This window comes from Canis aureus, chromosome X (genome assembly GCF_053574225.1).
Source record: "Canis aureus isolate CA01 chromosome X, VMU_Caureus_v.1.0, whole genome shotgun sequence".
Lineage (NCBI taxonomy): Eukaryota > Metazoa > Chordata > Mammalia > Carnivora > Canidae > Canis > Canis aureus.
The window spans coordinates 68,610,630-68,627,058 of record NC_135649.1 but is presented as its reverse complement, the minus strand read 5'-3'; the positions used below and the strand labels follow the sequence as shown (position 1 = coordinate 68,627,058).

Here is a 16,429-nt window from a genome sequence, read left to right as displayed (position 1 = left end):
TAAAGGTCAGTGAAAAGAATAAACTGCAGAAGGTAGACCAAAAAATGTGTCAAAGACTTGGGGAGTGGGGCGCCTGGGTGGCTCAGTGGTTGTGGCTGCCTTTGGCTCAGGGCATGATCCTGAGGTCCTGCAATCAAGTCCCACATCTGGCTCCATGCAAGGAACCTGCTTCTCCCTCTGCCTATATCTCTGCCTCTCTCTTTGTGTCTATCATGAATAAATAAATGAAATCTTTAAAAAAAAGAAAAGACTTGGGGAATGGGAAGAGAGAAAGTCCAATCTTAAAGGAAACTGATAGAGAAGAAAGAATGAGATTGAGCAGAATGAAAATAAAAAATTAAATAGGATTTGATCAGGAGAAGGAACAAAGGTTTTAGACAGTTCTTAGGAGCTCCCTAAATTTCTATATGTGGCATACATTGTGTCCTAGTATTTGGTAATAACGTGTCATCATCTCTTTCTCAAGGCAGAGGCTGCACCTCTTGTGTGTTCTTAAGGGATCTACGTAGTGTTTTGCGTGGTACTTTAAATTCTTGCGTAACAGAGGAACTCAGGACTGTTATGTGATATTTTGGGTATTGAGATCATTTTCCTGATTTTATTAGATTATGATGAAGATGACTATGATGCCGATTGTGAAGACATTGATTGCAAGTTGATGCCTCCTCCACCTCCACCTCCAGGACCAATGAAGAAAGATAAGGACCAGGATGGTCTTACCGGTGGTGAGTAGAGACTATCTTCTTTTGTCCAAGGAACATATTTCATTTATAGGTCTAGGCTTTTGGCATACCCATAGGGAGCTATTAAAATTAAGATGCTACGAAAGGATACAACTTACGGAAGTAAGCATATAATTTTCAAATTTTAATGTTAAAGGGAAGTTTTAAAACATTTGGCAGCAGTATTTTAATATTTACTCAAGAAAAGGTAGTTTAGGTCAGTGTTTCTCAAATCTGGCTGTCCATTACAATCATCCCAAGCATTTAAAAAAATAAGATTTCTGACTCTCACACCAGAGAATCTGATTCCGAAAATCAGCGAGAGAGCCCAGGAATTTTAAAATGTTCTCCAGTAGTTGCTGATGCAACTGATCTGCATACTGGTATTTGGAAACTACCTATTTAGATGACTCTCTCTAAAAGAAATGACCAAATGGGGAAGGCATCGTAGAATGTGCATAAATCATATAGAGCCAACTACTAGATTCAGAGATTTCAAAGGCAGGGGCTTTAGTGATCCTCTCCACCTTTCCTATGTTGGCCACAGTAGTACAGTAGTAACTTTGTCCTAGGCTAGGAGGTTGCGGAGGAGCAGTGTCTTTGAGCTCTTGTTTTTTTGAGAATTATGTTAACCTAAATTCCTCCTATTAGAGTTTTAGCCATTTCTGCATTAGGCTGCAAGCTAAACAAGATCTGATAACTTTATGTTCTACATCTTATTTTATGTTAAAGAATTTCATTATCATCCTGTGGGCTTAAAAAAAATCTTCAGTTTATGTGTCCCTGAACTAGAAACGATAAGGCCTGATTGGTATAAAAGTATTATATAATTTTGCTATTGATCACATTCCTTTAAGCTAATACATGTATAGAAAGTAGTAAATGTAGTAATAGTGTTTGTTTTCTCTCATCACAACCCTAGGGTACCAGGTACAAGGTGAGTTGGGGATGGTGGGAGATAATGAGTTGGAATGAGTTTTCTGGGTTGCATACTAGTAATCTGGGTGCTTGGAACTATATCCCCTGCCACTGAGCCATCCATATAGCCTAGAGAGTGGGTATTGACTGAATCGGAGTAAATATGCTCACAGTTACATGCCAAAGGGGTTTCTCTTCCTTGTTGCAGTGTCTGAGGATGGAGAAGGCATCATCTTGCCCTCCATCATTGCCCCTTCCTCTTTGGCCTCAGAGAAAGTGGACTTCAGTAGTTCCTCTGACTCAGAATCTGAGATGGGACCTCAGGAAGCATCACAGGCAGAATCTGAGGATGGAAAGCTGACCCTACCATTGGCTGGGATTATGCAACACGATGCCACCAAGCTGTTGCCAAGTGTCACAGAACTTTTCCCGGAATTTCGGCCTGGGAAGGTACTTTCTGTGGAGAAAGCCCACATTGCAAACTCCTGACCTCTCCTAAATACTGAGTTCTATTCTAAGATGTTGAATATAGAATGAATAAGATTTAGAAGTTTTGGGATGCCTAGGTGGCTCAGTGGTTGAGTGTCTGCCTTCGGCTCAGGGTGTGATCCCGGTCCAGGGATCGAGTCCTGCCTCGGGCTCCCTGCAAGGAGCCTACTTCTCCCTCTGTCCATGGCTCTGCCTCTCTCTCTGTGTCTCTCATGAATAAATAAAGAAGATCTTTAAAAAAACAAAGATTTAGAAGTTTCCTCATTCAACTGCGTTGTATTAGGTCTTTTTTAAAAAAAAAAGTCATATGCATTGATGATAGTACATGTGATTTTTGTAGTTCTCATTAGAAATTGCCCTTGTCTTAAATGAATGAGTCCAAATTATTAAAGGATACTTCTTTACTTTCTCAGTAGATGTTATAACTCTGAGTTCAGCACTCCTGGTCCCTCCCCTACAGTCAAGTAGACCCCTCAGGGGAGTTTGCAGACCCAGACACTACTTTTTTCCTACCTGATACTGAGTCTTTGACTTTCCATGTCCTAGGTATTACGCTTCCTTCGTCTTTTCGGACCAGGGAAGAATGTCCCATCTGTTTGGCGGAGTGCTCGGAGAAAGAGGAAGAAGAAGCACCGTGAGCTGATACAGGAAGAACAGATCCAGGAGGTGGAGTGCTCAGTAGAGTCCGAAGTCAACAAGAAGTCTTTATGGAATTATGACTATGCTCCACCACCACCTCCAGAGCAGTGTCTCTCTGATGATGAAGTAGGCAAAATAGAGACCTGGGATCGAGACCTATGAGAGGAACAAATGAGTTCTCCCTAGCTTATGTCTAAATAGGAAGTACCACCTTAGCAGGCAGAGTCCTGTGCTGATAATGAACGAGAAATTGTGAGTTCAGTCTTAGTGGCTGTCCCTTCCCTATTACAGTAGAAAAGGATTGAGGGCAGGCAGTTGGTGATACACATCCTGGTGAATAGGAAAGTTTGAATGATAGGCAGAGTGTGGCATGATAGCACTCCATTGTTAACATTCTAACTCCAGTCCCATTGAAGAACTGTCCTTATGGCTTCTCTGACTTCCCTTCCTGACTGTGGACTCCCTATGATAGCCCTAGGACATCTGGGATCAGGAAATCCTTCCCTCCTACTTTGTTCTGTTACAGATTACAATGATGGCTCCTGTTGAATCAAAGTTTTCCCAGTCAACTGGAGATATAGATAAAGTGACAGATACCAAACCAAGAGTGGCTGAGTGGCGTTATGGGCCTGCTCGACTGTGGTATGATATGCTGGGTGTCCCTGAAGATGGCAGTGGGTTTGATTATGGCTTCAAACTGAGAAAAATGGACCATGAGCCTGTGATAAAATGTAGAATGATGGAGGTAAGCGATACTGGTACGTAAGAAAGGAATCTGTGCCCAGGGCCCTTGCAGTTTTACCTAACTTTACTTTTCAGTTGAGGACATACCAGATAGGATATCTTTGGTGGGAGATGGAGGTGTTCAATTCTTTTGCTTGTTATATAATATTGCCCTGGCAACTAGACCCTGTTGCAAGGGTACTGTTTGTGTTGGACTAGGAGTGGGAGGAGGCAGATAATGCTCCATTATCAGGTTCTTTCAAGTCAAGGACTACATTTGATGTATCTCATGTGAGATCTGGAGTGGGAACTTTGACCGTTGACCACTCAGGGATTTGTTGTTCTTTTCCTGTTTCTGTAGGACTTGAGGAAATTTGAGGAAAACAATGGCTCTGACCTACTGGCTGATGAAAACTTCCTGATGGTGACACAGCTGCACTGGGAGGATGATATCATCTGGGATGGGGAGGATGTCAAGCACAAAGGAACAAAGCCTCAGCGTGCAAGCCTGGCAGGCTGGCTTCCTTCCAGCATGACTAGGAATGCCATGGCCTACAATGTTCAGCAAGGTGTGCTTCCATGCCAGCTGTGTCTAGCACACTGCCCTTTGCCTCAGTTATCCTAAGTGGGGTTAGGTGTGCCCTATGCTGCTGCTGAGGGACAGTGAAATGTTTCAGACCTGAGCCCTGATTCTAGTCTTTAATAAGTTTTTTTACATGATTACTAAGCTAGGATGGACTCTGATGTCTCAAAAATATGTGAAAACCAAAAAATAAATTAATTAAATTTTAAAAAAAGAAAAATGTGAAAACCACTTTGAAGTTAAAGGTCTTTTTTGGACTAGAATAAGGCTTGATCTCCTAGTCTACTTTGGTTTTCAAAGCCAACCCCTTTGTTTTTTATCATGCTGGAATTTGCTTTTTCTCTCCATACGCCCAAAAAAGGTATGTCATGCCTAATGTAGAAAACTTTGAAAACAGAATACAGTGTCAAAAATCACTGATAACACCAAAAAAAAAAAAAAAATCACTGATAATCCAGCTATCCAGAGATGATCGACTATCTATTAACTTTGTGGTACACTTGGTTTTTGATTTTCTGTTTTCTGTGTGTATGTGTAGTTGAGCTCATTTCTGTAGACATAGTTTTGTATGTTGTGCTTTTCGCTTGACATAAATACTATTCTGTGTCATTCCGAGTTCTTCATAAAAATACTTAATAACATGGGAAACTCGAGTAAAAAAAAAAACAACATAAAATGGCTTATACGATGCCCTGTTTGTGTGAGTGGGGAAAAAAGCACACTATGTTATAATCACAGAAAGCTGACTGAAAGGAAATGTGCTATGGGATTCACAGTGGTTATTTCTAGTTTGTGAGATCACAGACAGTTTCCTTTATATTTTTTTGTGTCTTCCTTCAGTTAACCTGGATTACTTTTATAATTCAGAGGGAAACAAAATTGTTTTAATTTTTAATTCTAAGAAATAGTTTTTTCCTCCTTTCATTCTATCTAAACACTTTGTTTATTGCATAGTATTATATGGATGTTTTCATAATTTACCAATAGTTACTCTGTTTTAAATATATTTTACTACCATTTATTGTTAGTATATTTTACCATATCATTTATTACTGTAATTTCTTTAGCCAGTCCTTTATTGAACACACTGGCTGTTTAAATTTAGTCTTTTTTTTTTAATTTTGAGTCACAAAAAATATTGCAAGAACATTTGCAACTTTTTTTTTAAGTGAGAAATAATACAAAGAAAAATAAAGCGAGAAATACACTGGGTGTCCTAGGTTCCTTTTCAGTAGCCCCATGAGTAACTGTACTAACATTTGCTCCTTTTCCCTTTGCTGGGATCATTATTGAAAGGGGCATAGATACTTTGTCGGTTATTGAGTGTTTCCTCCTCTTCTGAGTAGGTTTTGCAGCCACCCTGGATGATGACAAACCTTGGTACTCCATCTTTCCCATTGACAACGAGGAGCTGGTATATGGACGCTGGGAGGACAATATCATTTGGGATGCTCAGGCCATGCCCAGGCTGTTGGAGCCTCCTGTTTTGACACTTGATCCCAATGATGAGAACCTTATTTTGGGTATGGTATTGGCAGGGACCAGTGTTCCTTCTCCATAATTGAAAGCTTGCTGCTAATGTCAAGGGACAGGGAGAAATCAGAAAGGTTGGGAAGGTCAAGACTAGAAGCTTCTTGGAGGTGGCTGGCTGGCCAATTCTGTGGAGTATGTGGCTCTTGATCTCAGGGTTGTGAGTTCAAGCCTCACATTGGGTGTGGAGTCTACTTTAACAAATAAATTAGGCCAGCCCTGGTGGCTGAGAGGTTTAGCGCTGCCTTCAGCCCAGAGTGTGATCCTGGAGACCTGGGATCAAGTCCCATGTCGGGCTCCATGTATGGAGCCTACTTCCCCTTCTGCCTGTGTCTCTCGTGAATAAATAAATAAAATCTTTAAAAAAATAAAGAGACTAGGACTTTTAGGTAGCAGTTTGAGAGAGCAAAGTTGTGGCTCTTAGTTTCTAGTATTTCTGTTTTGCTTAGGGAAAACTCATAAAGTAGGAATATTGAAAAGTAGTACCTTTGAGATTCCAGGAGTGTAGTTTGGGCTAGAGGGAATCACCTACTAGAAGTTGTCTAGGATGGGATGAGACATCTGGTTAGGAAGCACAAAGATATCTGTAGGAAAAGTGAATCTTCAGGGATAGCATCTCCAGAGTGACTTTTGTTTCATCCTTAGAAATTCCTGATGAAAAGGAAGAGGCCACTTCTAACTCCCCCTCCAAGGAAAATAAGAAAGAATCATCTCTGAAGAAGAGCCGAATTCTCTTAGGGAAAACAGGGGTCATCAAGGAGGAACCACAGCAGGTCTGTGAAGAGAAAAGGGACTTAGGGCATTTAGAAGAACAGAGAAAGGTGATGGAGAAGGGTAGTCTAAGATTTATTTGATGTCCTGTCATTAGAACATGTCTCAGCCAGAAGTGAAAGATCCATGGAATCTCTCCAATGATGAATATTACTACCCCAAGCAACAGGGTCTTCGAGGCACCTTTGGAGGAAATATTATCCAGGTAAAAGTAACATTTTTTCTGGGATGGATGGGACCCACTTCCTTGTTTTGATAGAGGATATGGATAAATCTTGCCTAGGCTGGAGTTCGTATTTAATTTGAATTCTTATTTCCTGCTTTAGCACTCAATTCCTGCAGTGGAATTACGACAGCCCTTCTTTCCTACCCATATGGGGCCCATCAAACTTCGGCAGTTCCATCGTCCACCCCTGAAGAAATATTCCTTCGGGGCACTCTCTCAGCCAGGTCCCCACTCAGTCCAGCCCTTGCTGAAGCACATCAAAAAGAAGGCTAAGGTATGATTGAATTCTGGTTAGGAAAAAAACAGCTATAAAAGACATTAGAGTACAAACTGGGGAAATGGACTGGATATTAGGTGATTTTAGGGAATTGCTTTTTTCTCAGATGTGGTAGAATGTTATTGATGTTATTTAGGAGAATGTCCTTGTTCTTAGGAGATGCATGTGAAAATACTTAAGAGTGAAGTGTCCTGATGACTGCAGCTTTCAAAAATGATTCAGTAATATCTATAGAGATAGTTTTAGATAAAACAAGGTAAAATAGAAAGTTATATCTAGGTGGTGAGATAGTTAAGTGTTCATAGTTTCAACTTTCTTTTTGAAACTTTTTGCATGAAGTTAAAAAGGAAGGCAAAATCATTTTTGGTGTCATTGTCTCAGTTTGAAGTTATTGTCCCATCAGGAGCTGGACTGTATTCTCTTTGTTCTGAGCAGATGAGAGAACAAGAGAGACAAGCTTCTGGTGGTGGAGAGATGTTTTTTATGCGCACACCTCAGGACCTCACAGGCAAAGATGGAGATCTTATTCTTGCAGAATACAGTGAGGAAAATGGACCATTAATGATGCAGGTTGGCATGGCAACCAAGATAAAAAACTATTATAAGCGGGTGAGTCTCTGCTCAGAAAACCTTCGTTATTAATACAATTGTAATTAGATATCCAGCAATAATCTGCAAACATATATTTTGTCTTTTTTTATACCGTAAATTTCTTGGGAAAAAGAAATAGTATTTTCTTTGTATTTAGTAATACTAGTAAAAGTTCAAGGAATATTTTGTGTAGGCTTATTGATTATATTCTGTGATAGTAATTGTGGGTCTTCTGTGTTTGATCTAGAAACCTGGAAAAGATCCTGGGGCCCCAGATTGTAAATATGGAGAAACTGTTTACTGTCATACATCTCCTTTCCTAGGCTCTCTTCATCCTGGTCAATTACTGCAGGTGAGGGATTCTTTCCTGTTTTAACTCTTTCCTAAGGAACTTGACAGGTGAGGAGCTAGTCAGCCCAGAAAGAACCAATTCTAGTTGATTGAGTAGTACCTTAGTCAACTGTGGGGAAGATCAGCATAATCCTCAAATGATTATAATCCCCAACATTCTTTGGATCTTCTTATTAAAACTTGCTCCTAATAATGTTATTTGTAAACTAACTTTGAAATCGTTTTTTAAGGGACACGTAGGTGGCTCAGCGATTGAGCATTTGCCTTTGACTCAGGGCGTGATCCCAGAGTCCTGGGGTCGAGTCCCACATCGGGCTTCCTGCATGGAGCCTGCTTCTCCCTCTGCCTGTGTCTCTGCCTCTCTCTCTCTCTGTGTCTCTCATGAAAAAATAAAATCTTTTAAAAAATAGTTTTTTGAAAACACACACTGGTACGAAGTCAGAAACATCTGGGTGGCATTTGAAAGTCAACCTGGGATTAATCATTTACTGTAGTGACTTAATATTTAATTTGTATCTGCAGGATTGGCAGGTTTTGATTGTATTAGTCATGGTCATTTTGAGTACTAAAGCACGCCTGAAGTGTGCCATTTACAGTCCCTAGCCATAGTGAAGTGTGCCCCCTCCCCTTTCTGTTCTGATGGGCGTAGAGAGGCCCTCTGGTAGTCTAGCTTTTACGTGTTAAAGGCAAGTATAGATATGTGCAAATGATATGAGGACATCTCTAGCACTCTCCTCCCTTGTTTTGTTTTGTTTTTTTTTTTTGTCCTCCATTTCATTTCTCTTGGTAGGCTTAACCACTTTTCCTTCTCTCATAGCTAGTGTATTCTATTAATACTGTTGCTTATTCTCCCAAAGCATCTTTAGACTGCTGGCATTTCTCTCCCTGTTCCTGGCACTTCTCTCCCTATAACCTTCTGTGGAGATTTTCTACCAATCCCTCCCTTCTTTTGTGGCTACTTTTTAAAAAATATTTATTTATTTATTCATGAGAGACACAGACTGAGAGAGAGAGGCAGAGACACAGGCAGAGGGAGAAGCAGGCTCCTTGCAGGGAGCCCGATGTGGGACTCGATCCCAAATCTCGAGATCGTGACCTGAGCCAAAGGCAAGCGCCCAACCACAGAGCCACCCAGGCGTCCCTTGTGGTTACTTTTATAGCCTCTTAAAGATCCTCTTTTTTATCTTCTGTAATTTTGTTTTTCTCTCCATTTCACACTTAGAATTTTCTTTTTTTTCCCCACACTTAGAATTTTCTATTCATATCCATATGTTGAAGATTTGTCTCTCTTCTGTCCTCCTTTCTGATTTTCTGAGAAGTCTTTCCTTCAAGTCACAGGTTTGATTGGTCCCCATCTGGCTGCTGCTTAAACAAGCTCAGATGTTTCTGTCCTGTGTGTTTAGTCTGTTTTTTTTTCTAGCACAGTTTCTACTCCACTAATTTTTGTTTTTGTTGTTTTATTTAACAAATGTTTTGGGGGATCCCTGGGTGGCTCAACGGTTTAGCACCTGCCTTTGCCCCAGGGTGTGATCCTGGAGTCCCGGAATCGAGTCCCACATTGGGCTCCCTGCATGGAGCCTGCTTCTCCCTCTGCCTGTGTCTCTGCCTCTCTCTCTCTCTCTGTGTCTTTCATGAATAAATAAATAAATAAAATCTTAAAAAAAACATGTTTTGATCTTACTTATATTATGACAGGAGCTATGCTGGGGTCTAGGGTAATAATATATACTTGTTAGTTTATAAAGTGATTTTCATATATAAGCATAGCAATTCTGCAAGGTATAGAGATTTTTAAATACCTAGATATAGATATAGATATAGATATAGATGAGGACAATTTTAATTTCAGAGATATTAAATAACTTATCTGACATTCAGTGAGTAGCAGAGTCATTATCATCTGAATCCAAATCCTGTGATTTCCCTACTACTGACTCTTAAAGATAGCCAGTGGGTAAAAAATTACCTTTTTTAAAAAATTACTTTCTAATCCTGTTTGACATTCCATATTTTAATTTGTTTATATTACTGGATAGATTTTAGATGGCATTATGGGGATGCAGAGCAAATAAGCTTCATTTTCCTTTCTCAGTTGACTAAATTTCCTAGGGCTTCTCTGTATATAATTTTTGTATTTTTACTTTTGTTAGGCATTTGAGAACAATCTCTTTCGTGCCCCAATTTATCTTCATAAGATGCCAGAAACTGACTTCCTTATTATTCGGACAAGACAAGGTTACTACATTCGGGAGTTAGTGGATATTTTTGTGGTCGGCCAGCAATGCCCCTTGTTTGAAGTTCCTGGGCCCAACTCCAAAAGAGCTAATACACATATTCGAGACTTTCTCCAGGTAAGAATGACAGAATAGGGAGGTGGGTCAGGATGCATATAACAGGGTATGTGGATTTGGGGGGCACATCAGGAAAGATCAAAATGCATAGGGGCTTAGCAGGGGAAGGAGTCCTGGCAAGGACTTTTATCCTTTACTTTGCCAGATGAAAAACATTGGATTTGTTTGGCAGGTTTTTATTTACCGCCTCTTCTGGAAGAGTAAAGATCGGCCAAGGCGGATCCGAATGGAAGATATAAAAAAAGCCTTTCCTTCTCACTCAGAAAGTAGCATCCGCAAGAGGCTAAAGCTCTGCGCTGACTTCAAACGCACAGGTCATGAGTTGTGACTAAATATTTGTTTTCTCTTTCTCTGTCCAAGAAAGGAACTCTGGCTTTCAATGAAAGGATCAGCATACAGCTCACAGAATTAGAAATTGAGAGTCATCAAAAGAAGGAAATAGTAAATCTTTAATTATGGAGGCTCTGATTGCTTTTTGATTTTCTCCTTCCAGGAAGTTTATTGTATGTTGGATGTCACAAGGTATAGGAAACGTAGCAGCAGAGGTTTTCTTTGGTAGGCAGGCTAACTGGTTAAACCTTCTGGGAGATTGCTTGGTTCAGTCTTGGTTTGTTATCCTTGTTGCTGTCAGGGGAAGGGCCTTTGGGTTTCAAAATGGTCTCATTCTCTCTACTTTTTCTAGGGATGGACTCAAACTGGTGGGTGCTGAAGTCAGATTTTCGTTTACCAACTGAAGAGGAGATCAGAGCTATGGTGTCTCCAGAGCAGTGCTGTGCTTATTACAGCATGATAGCTGCAGAGCAGCGACTAAAGGTGAACACCTTCCTCTTAGGCCTTGCCTTTGCTCGTGGATTCGTGTCAGAGAGATGAGGATGAAGACTATCCTCACTGGCTTAGAAACGATGGTTACTAGATTATTAACCAGTTACTCAAAAATTCAGGCCATGAGGTACTCTGTGTATATTGGTTCTGAGGAAAATTATAGTGGAACTAAATAGTAGTGGGAAGGCTTAATGTGGGACTCAGGGCATATTGTTTCGTCCACTTGGGTGGTGACTTTAATCTTTGTTCTTTACAAGACAGGTATGTAAACAGGGAAAATACTTCTCAGTTGTTTTCCAGAGCCTTCCAAATGGGCAGAGATGATGGTGCTGGACATGTGCTTTAGAGAAGCACAGTATCCTTCTCAGGCCCAAACAGGAAAGGTCTAGCCAGGGTGAGAGAACACAGCTATACACCTGAGTTCATGAGTCTGCAGTGACAAGTGTCTCTACTTAGCTTTCCTAATGGGCCTTAACTATCCACACATCAGCTGGCAAGTTCCCTGAAACATAATATATCTTCTGATAGTCCAAGGATGTAGAATGGGGACAGATATAGTGAAGACTTTACAGAATCCATTCTCTATGCAAAAATATACTTTGATATTTTGTTCTTGGTATTTATTGAAACTTGTACATTGTGTTTTCCAGTGTGTTGATTGGTTTATGCTTAGATTTGTGCTCTTCCAGGATGCTGGCTATGGTGAGAAGTCCTTTTTTGCTCCAGAAGAAGAAAATGAGGAAGATTTCCAGATGAAGATTGATGATGAAGTAAGGCTTTACTCTAATTTTTAAAAAGATTTTATTTATTTATTCATGAGAGACACAGATTGAGAAAGGCAGAGACATAGGCAGAGGGAGAAGCAGGGTCCATGCAGGAAGCCTTCGGGGGGACTCAATCCCGGGATCCCAGGATCACGCCCTGAGTCAAAGGCAGACGCTCAACCGCTGAGCCACCCAGGCATCCCTACTGTAATTTTTTTAAGCTAGTTAATATATTTATTTGAGAGAGAGAGCCATGTACACAGGGGCTGGGTGGGGGGTGAGCAGAGTGACAGAATCTCAAGTAGACTCCATTCTGAGTGTGGAGCCTAATGTGGGGCTCGATCCCACAACCCTGAGATCATGACCTGAGCTGAAATCAAGAGTTGGATGGATGCTCAACTGACTGAGCCACTAAGGTGCCCTGGCTTTACGTTAATTTTCATTAGTGTACATCCCACTTAGTCTTTTTTGTTAATTTATTTTTTCCCCATTTATCCTTTAAAAAAACAGCTTTATTGAGGTAAGATTGATACTATAAGCAGCACATTTAAAGTGTGCTATTTGATGTTGTGATGTATGTTTATACCTGTGAATCATCTTAACAGGATAGTGAATGTATCTGTCACCCACAAATGTTTCTTTGTACTCCTTTGGAATTCCTTTCTTCTGTCTCCTCCCTTCTCTCCACCTTCCTTATGCCCTGACAACCACTGATGTTTGTCACTATAGATTAGTTCACATTTTCTAGCGTTTTAGATAAATGGACTCATACAGCGTGTGCTTTTTTATAACTGTGATAAAATATACATAACAAAATTTGCTATCTTAACTTTTAAGTGTACAATTCAGTAACATTAGGTACGTTCACACTGCTATATAACCAATCTCCAGCACTCTTTTCATCTTGCAAAGCTGGAACTCTATTACCCATTAAACGACAAGTCTCCATTCCTTCCTCTCCCAGCCTCTACAGCCACAATTCTACTTTCTGTCTCTAAATTTTACTACTCTAGGTACTTTCCCTAAGTGGAATCCTACAGTATTGTTTTTATGTGACTAGTTTATTTTATCCAGCATGATATCCTCAAAGTTCATCCATGTTGTAGCATATATCAGAATTTCCTTCCTTTTAAAAGCTGAATAATATTCTACTGTGTGTATATTCCACATTTTGCTTATCCATTCATCCATTGATGGACATTTGGGTTGCTCCTACTTCTTGGCTATTGTGACTAGTGCTTCTGTGAAGGTGGGTGTGCAAATATCTCTTCAAAATTCTTTCTGTTCTTTTGCATATATATCCAAAAGTGGATTACTGGATCACCTGGTAGTTCTATTTTGAGTTTTTTAGTTTTTTGGGTTTTTTTTTGTTTGTTTTTTATTCATGAGAGAGAGAGGCAGAGACACAGGCAGAGGGAGAAGCAGGCTCCATGCAGGGAGCCCGATGCAGGACCTGATCCCGGGTCCCCAGGACCACACCCTGGACCGAAGGCGGTGCTAAACTGCTGAGCCACCCGGGCTGCCCTTTTTTTTTTTTTTTTTTTTTTTTTTTTAAAGCAGCTGCAGCATTTTACATTCCTATCAGTGGTATATAAGAATTTCAATTTCTCCACACTCTTGCCAACACTTGTTATTTATTATTTTTTGATAGTAGCCATCCTAATGGTTGTGAGGTGGTATCTTATTATGATGTTGATTTGCATTTCCCTAATGATTAGTGATGTTGAGCCATCTTTTCATGTACTTATTGAACATTTGTGTATCTTCTGAGAATGATCTATTCAAGTCCTTTGCCCAGATTTGAATCAGTTTGGTTCCTGTTGTTGAGTTGTAGGAATTCTTTATATTAGTGAAGATGAGATAAATCTTTTATGTTAATAATCTCTCATCAGATACATGCTGTGCAAATATTTTCTCCCAAGGTTGCGTTTTCATTCTATTGTGTCCTTTGATGCAGAGTTTTTTTTATTGAGATACAGTCCAGTGTATCTAATTTTACCTCAGTTGCTTGTGCATTTGGTTCCATATCCAAGAAATCATTGCCAAATCCAGTGTCATGAAGTTTTTCCTCTATGTTTTTCATCTGAGAGTTTTATATTTTTAATTTTTACACTTAGGTCTTTGATCCATTGTGAGTTAATTTTTGTATATGGCATAAGGTAAAGGTCCAGCTTCATTATTTTGCATGTGGTTATTCTATTTTCATTTGTTGGAAGTACATATTCCTTCTTTCACTACTATTATGTTGAGATTTATCCAGGTTATTATTGATCGTTTGTTTTTTGTATTGCCATATAGCACTCCATAATGTGCATGTATATCAGTTTAGCTGACCGCCTACTAAAGGACATTTTGGCCATTCCCAGTTTTTGGCTATTATGAATAAAGTTGCTATCAATATTCATGTATAAATATTTAGACATTTTTCCTTTTTTCTTGGTTAAATACCTAAAAGTAGAATTATTGGGTTATATAGTAATTGTTTCAGTTTTTAAAAAATGTTTTATTTATTAAAGAAAGCCTGAGCAGGGAGGCAGAGAGGGAGAGAAGCAGACTCCCTGCTAAGCAGGGAGCCTGACATGGGGCTCGATCTCAGGACTCTGAGATTGTGACCTGAACCAAAGGCAGATGTTTAACTGACTGAACCACCAAGGGGCCCCTGTTTCATCTTTGAAGGAACTACCAGACTGTTTTCCACCATGACTGCATTATTTTTACATTCTTATTAGCATTGTATAAGGTTCCAGTTTTTCCACATCCTTGTCAACACTTGTTATTTTTCTTTTTTTATTATTACTATTATGGCTCTCCTGTCAGATATGAAATGGTCTTTCACTGCAGTTTTAATTTGCATTTCCCTAAAGGCTAAGGGTGTTTAGCATTTTTTCATGTGCTTATATATCATCCAGACATCATCTTTGATCAAGTGTCTGTTTATCTCTTTAGCCCACTTTTATTTTTAGTTGGTTGCTTATTTTCTTTTTACTGAGTTTTGAGAGTTCTCTATGTATTCTAGGTGTGACTACGTATTCTAGGTCTGACTCTTTATCAGGTATGTGATTTATGAAGATTTTCTCCCAGCCTGTGGCTTGTCTTTTAATTGTTTTAACAGTGTTTTTTTCGAAGAACAGAAATCCAAATTGTCAGTTTTCTCTGTTACTTGGGGTTTTGATATGTCTAAGAAATTATCTAACTCAAGGATGCGAAGGTTTTCTTTTATGCTTTCTTCTAAAAGGTTTGTTGTTCTAGATCTTATGTTTAGATCATTTTGAGTTAATTTTTGTGTAGAGTGCAAGGTATAGATTAAGGTTCTTTTTCTTGCATATGAATGTCCAATTATTCCAGCACCATTTTTTAGAAAATTGAATGACCTTTTAAAATAAGAATTTAAAACAAAAATGTGATCATCTGACTTTCTTTCACAAAGACTTCTTTGGATCCTCACTTCTCTTAGAAGCTCCTCACATGATTTACAAGGTGCTACATGATTTGGGTCTTTTTTTTTTTTTGATTTGGGTCTTACATATAACTCTAACCACCTCTCATCTGTCCCTGCCCATCTTGTACTCTAAGCTCCAAACATAATAAAGTTCATTCAGTTCCCAAATTTCTTTCTGTTGCCTCCTGGGATTTTACAATGGCTTTTCCCTCTGCCTAGAATATTTTCTTGCCACTCTTCTACCATCCTATCTTCATCTATAATTTATATTTCATTGGAAGCTTACCCTGATTCCTGCCCTCACTCCCACCATTCATTCATATTGGATTATCATTTTTCTCTTCTTTATGTACATGTAACACTTTTTTAAAAGATTTTATTTATTTACTCATGAGAGACACAAACACACACACACACACACACGCACACACAGAGTAGAGACACAGGCAGAGGGAGAAGCAAGCTCCATGCAGGGAGCCCGACGTGGGACTTGATCCCGGGTCTCTAGGATCATGCCCTGAGCTGAAAGCAGAGGCTTAACCACTGAGCCACCCAGGCATCCCTTTTCTTTATGTATATGTAACACATTTTACTTTGCTGTCAATGCACTGATCGTGTAGATTAAATTTGGTTGGTTATTTGTCTCTTCCTCACAAATGTGAGGTCCATGAGAAAGTAGTGCCTGGCATGTGTGTTAGGTGTTCAATAAATATTTGTTAAAATCATTGAATGATTGTAAATGAGGTCAAACTGAATGAGTGAAGAAGCATCGTTGTGTTCTTTTGAGTTGGAGTAGAAAATGAGTGGATGTCTAAGAATTTCAGAAAGTAAAGATTTTGTCAAATAACCTTTGAGATTGAATCTTGAATAGAGAATTGGCCATTTTTTAGCTAATTGTGTATACTCTTAACTGGTCTGTGTGGACAAGCACATTCCTCTTAATTCCCTGATTGGGGCACCTGGGTGGCTCAGTGGTTGAGAATCTGCCTTTGGCTCAGGTCATGATCCCAGGGTCCTGGGATTGAGTACTGTGTCAGGCTCCCTGCAGAGAGCTTGCTTCCTCCTCTGCCTGTGTATTTCTCTGTGTCTCTCGTGAATAAATAAAATCTTTTTTTAAAAAATTGCCTGATTATTTTGAGGGGTCAGTAAAATACTATTCAGGGTCCCAGGAGAGGACTTCTCCCCAGGAGAGGACAGACATTTTTGACCAAACCAGTGGCAGAGGTAGAAATG

The 16,429-nt window shown here is 39.6% G+C and overlaps 1 protein-coding gene across 7 annotated transcripts in view; it reads left to right on the top strand.

Moving 5' to 3' along the window:
- Nucleotides 1-16,429, top strand: part of TAF1 (TATA-box binding protein associated factor 1) — a 69,529-nt gene that overhangs the window by 4,990 nt on the left and 48,110 nt on the right. For 4 of the 7 annotated variants that reach the window (XM_077888112.1, XM_077888115.1, XM_077888111.1 and 1 more), the window contains exons 4-18: nt 606-725; nt 1,849-2,090; nt 2,676-2,894; nt 3,295-3,513; nt 3,853-4,060; nt 5,421-5,597; nt 6,250-6,377; nt 6,473-6,580; nt 6,702-6,875; nt 7,314-7,487; nt 7,717-7,821; nt 9,971-10,171; nt 10,344-10,485; nt 10,854-10,984; nt 11,683-11,763. In XM_077888112.1, the coding sequence (XP_077744238.1) occupies nt 606-725; nt 1,849-2,090; nt 2,676-2,894; nt 3,295-3,513; nt 3,853-4,060; nt 5,421-5,597; nt 6,250-6,377; nt 6,473-6,580; nt 6,702-6,875; nt 7,314-7,487; nt 7,717-7,821; nt 9,971-10,171; nt 10,344-10,485; nt 10,854-10,984; nt 11,683-11,763 (2,429 nt within the window). The remainder of the gene's footprint in view (nt 1-605; nt 726-1,848; nt 2,091-2,675; nt 2,895-3,294; nt 3,514-3,852; nt 4,061-5,420; nt 5,598-6,249; nt 6,378-6,472; nt 6,581-6,701; nt 6,876-7,313; nt 7,488-7,716; nt 7,822-9,970; nt 10,172-10,343; nt 10,486-10,853; nt 10,985-11,682; nt 11,764-16,429) is intronic. The other 3 variants (XM_077888116.1, XM_077888113.1, XM_077888114.1) reach the window with 2 other exon arrangements.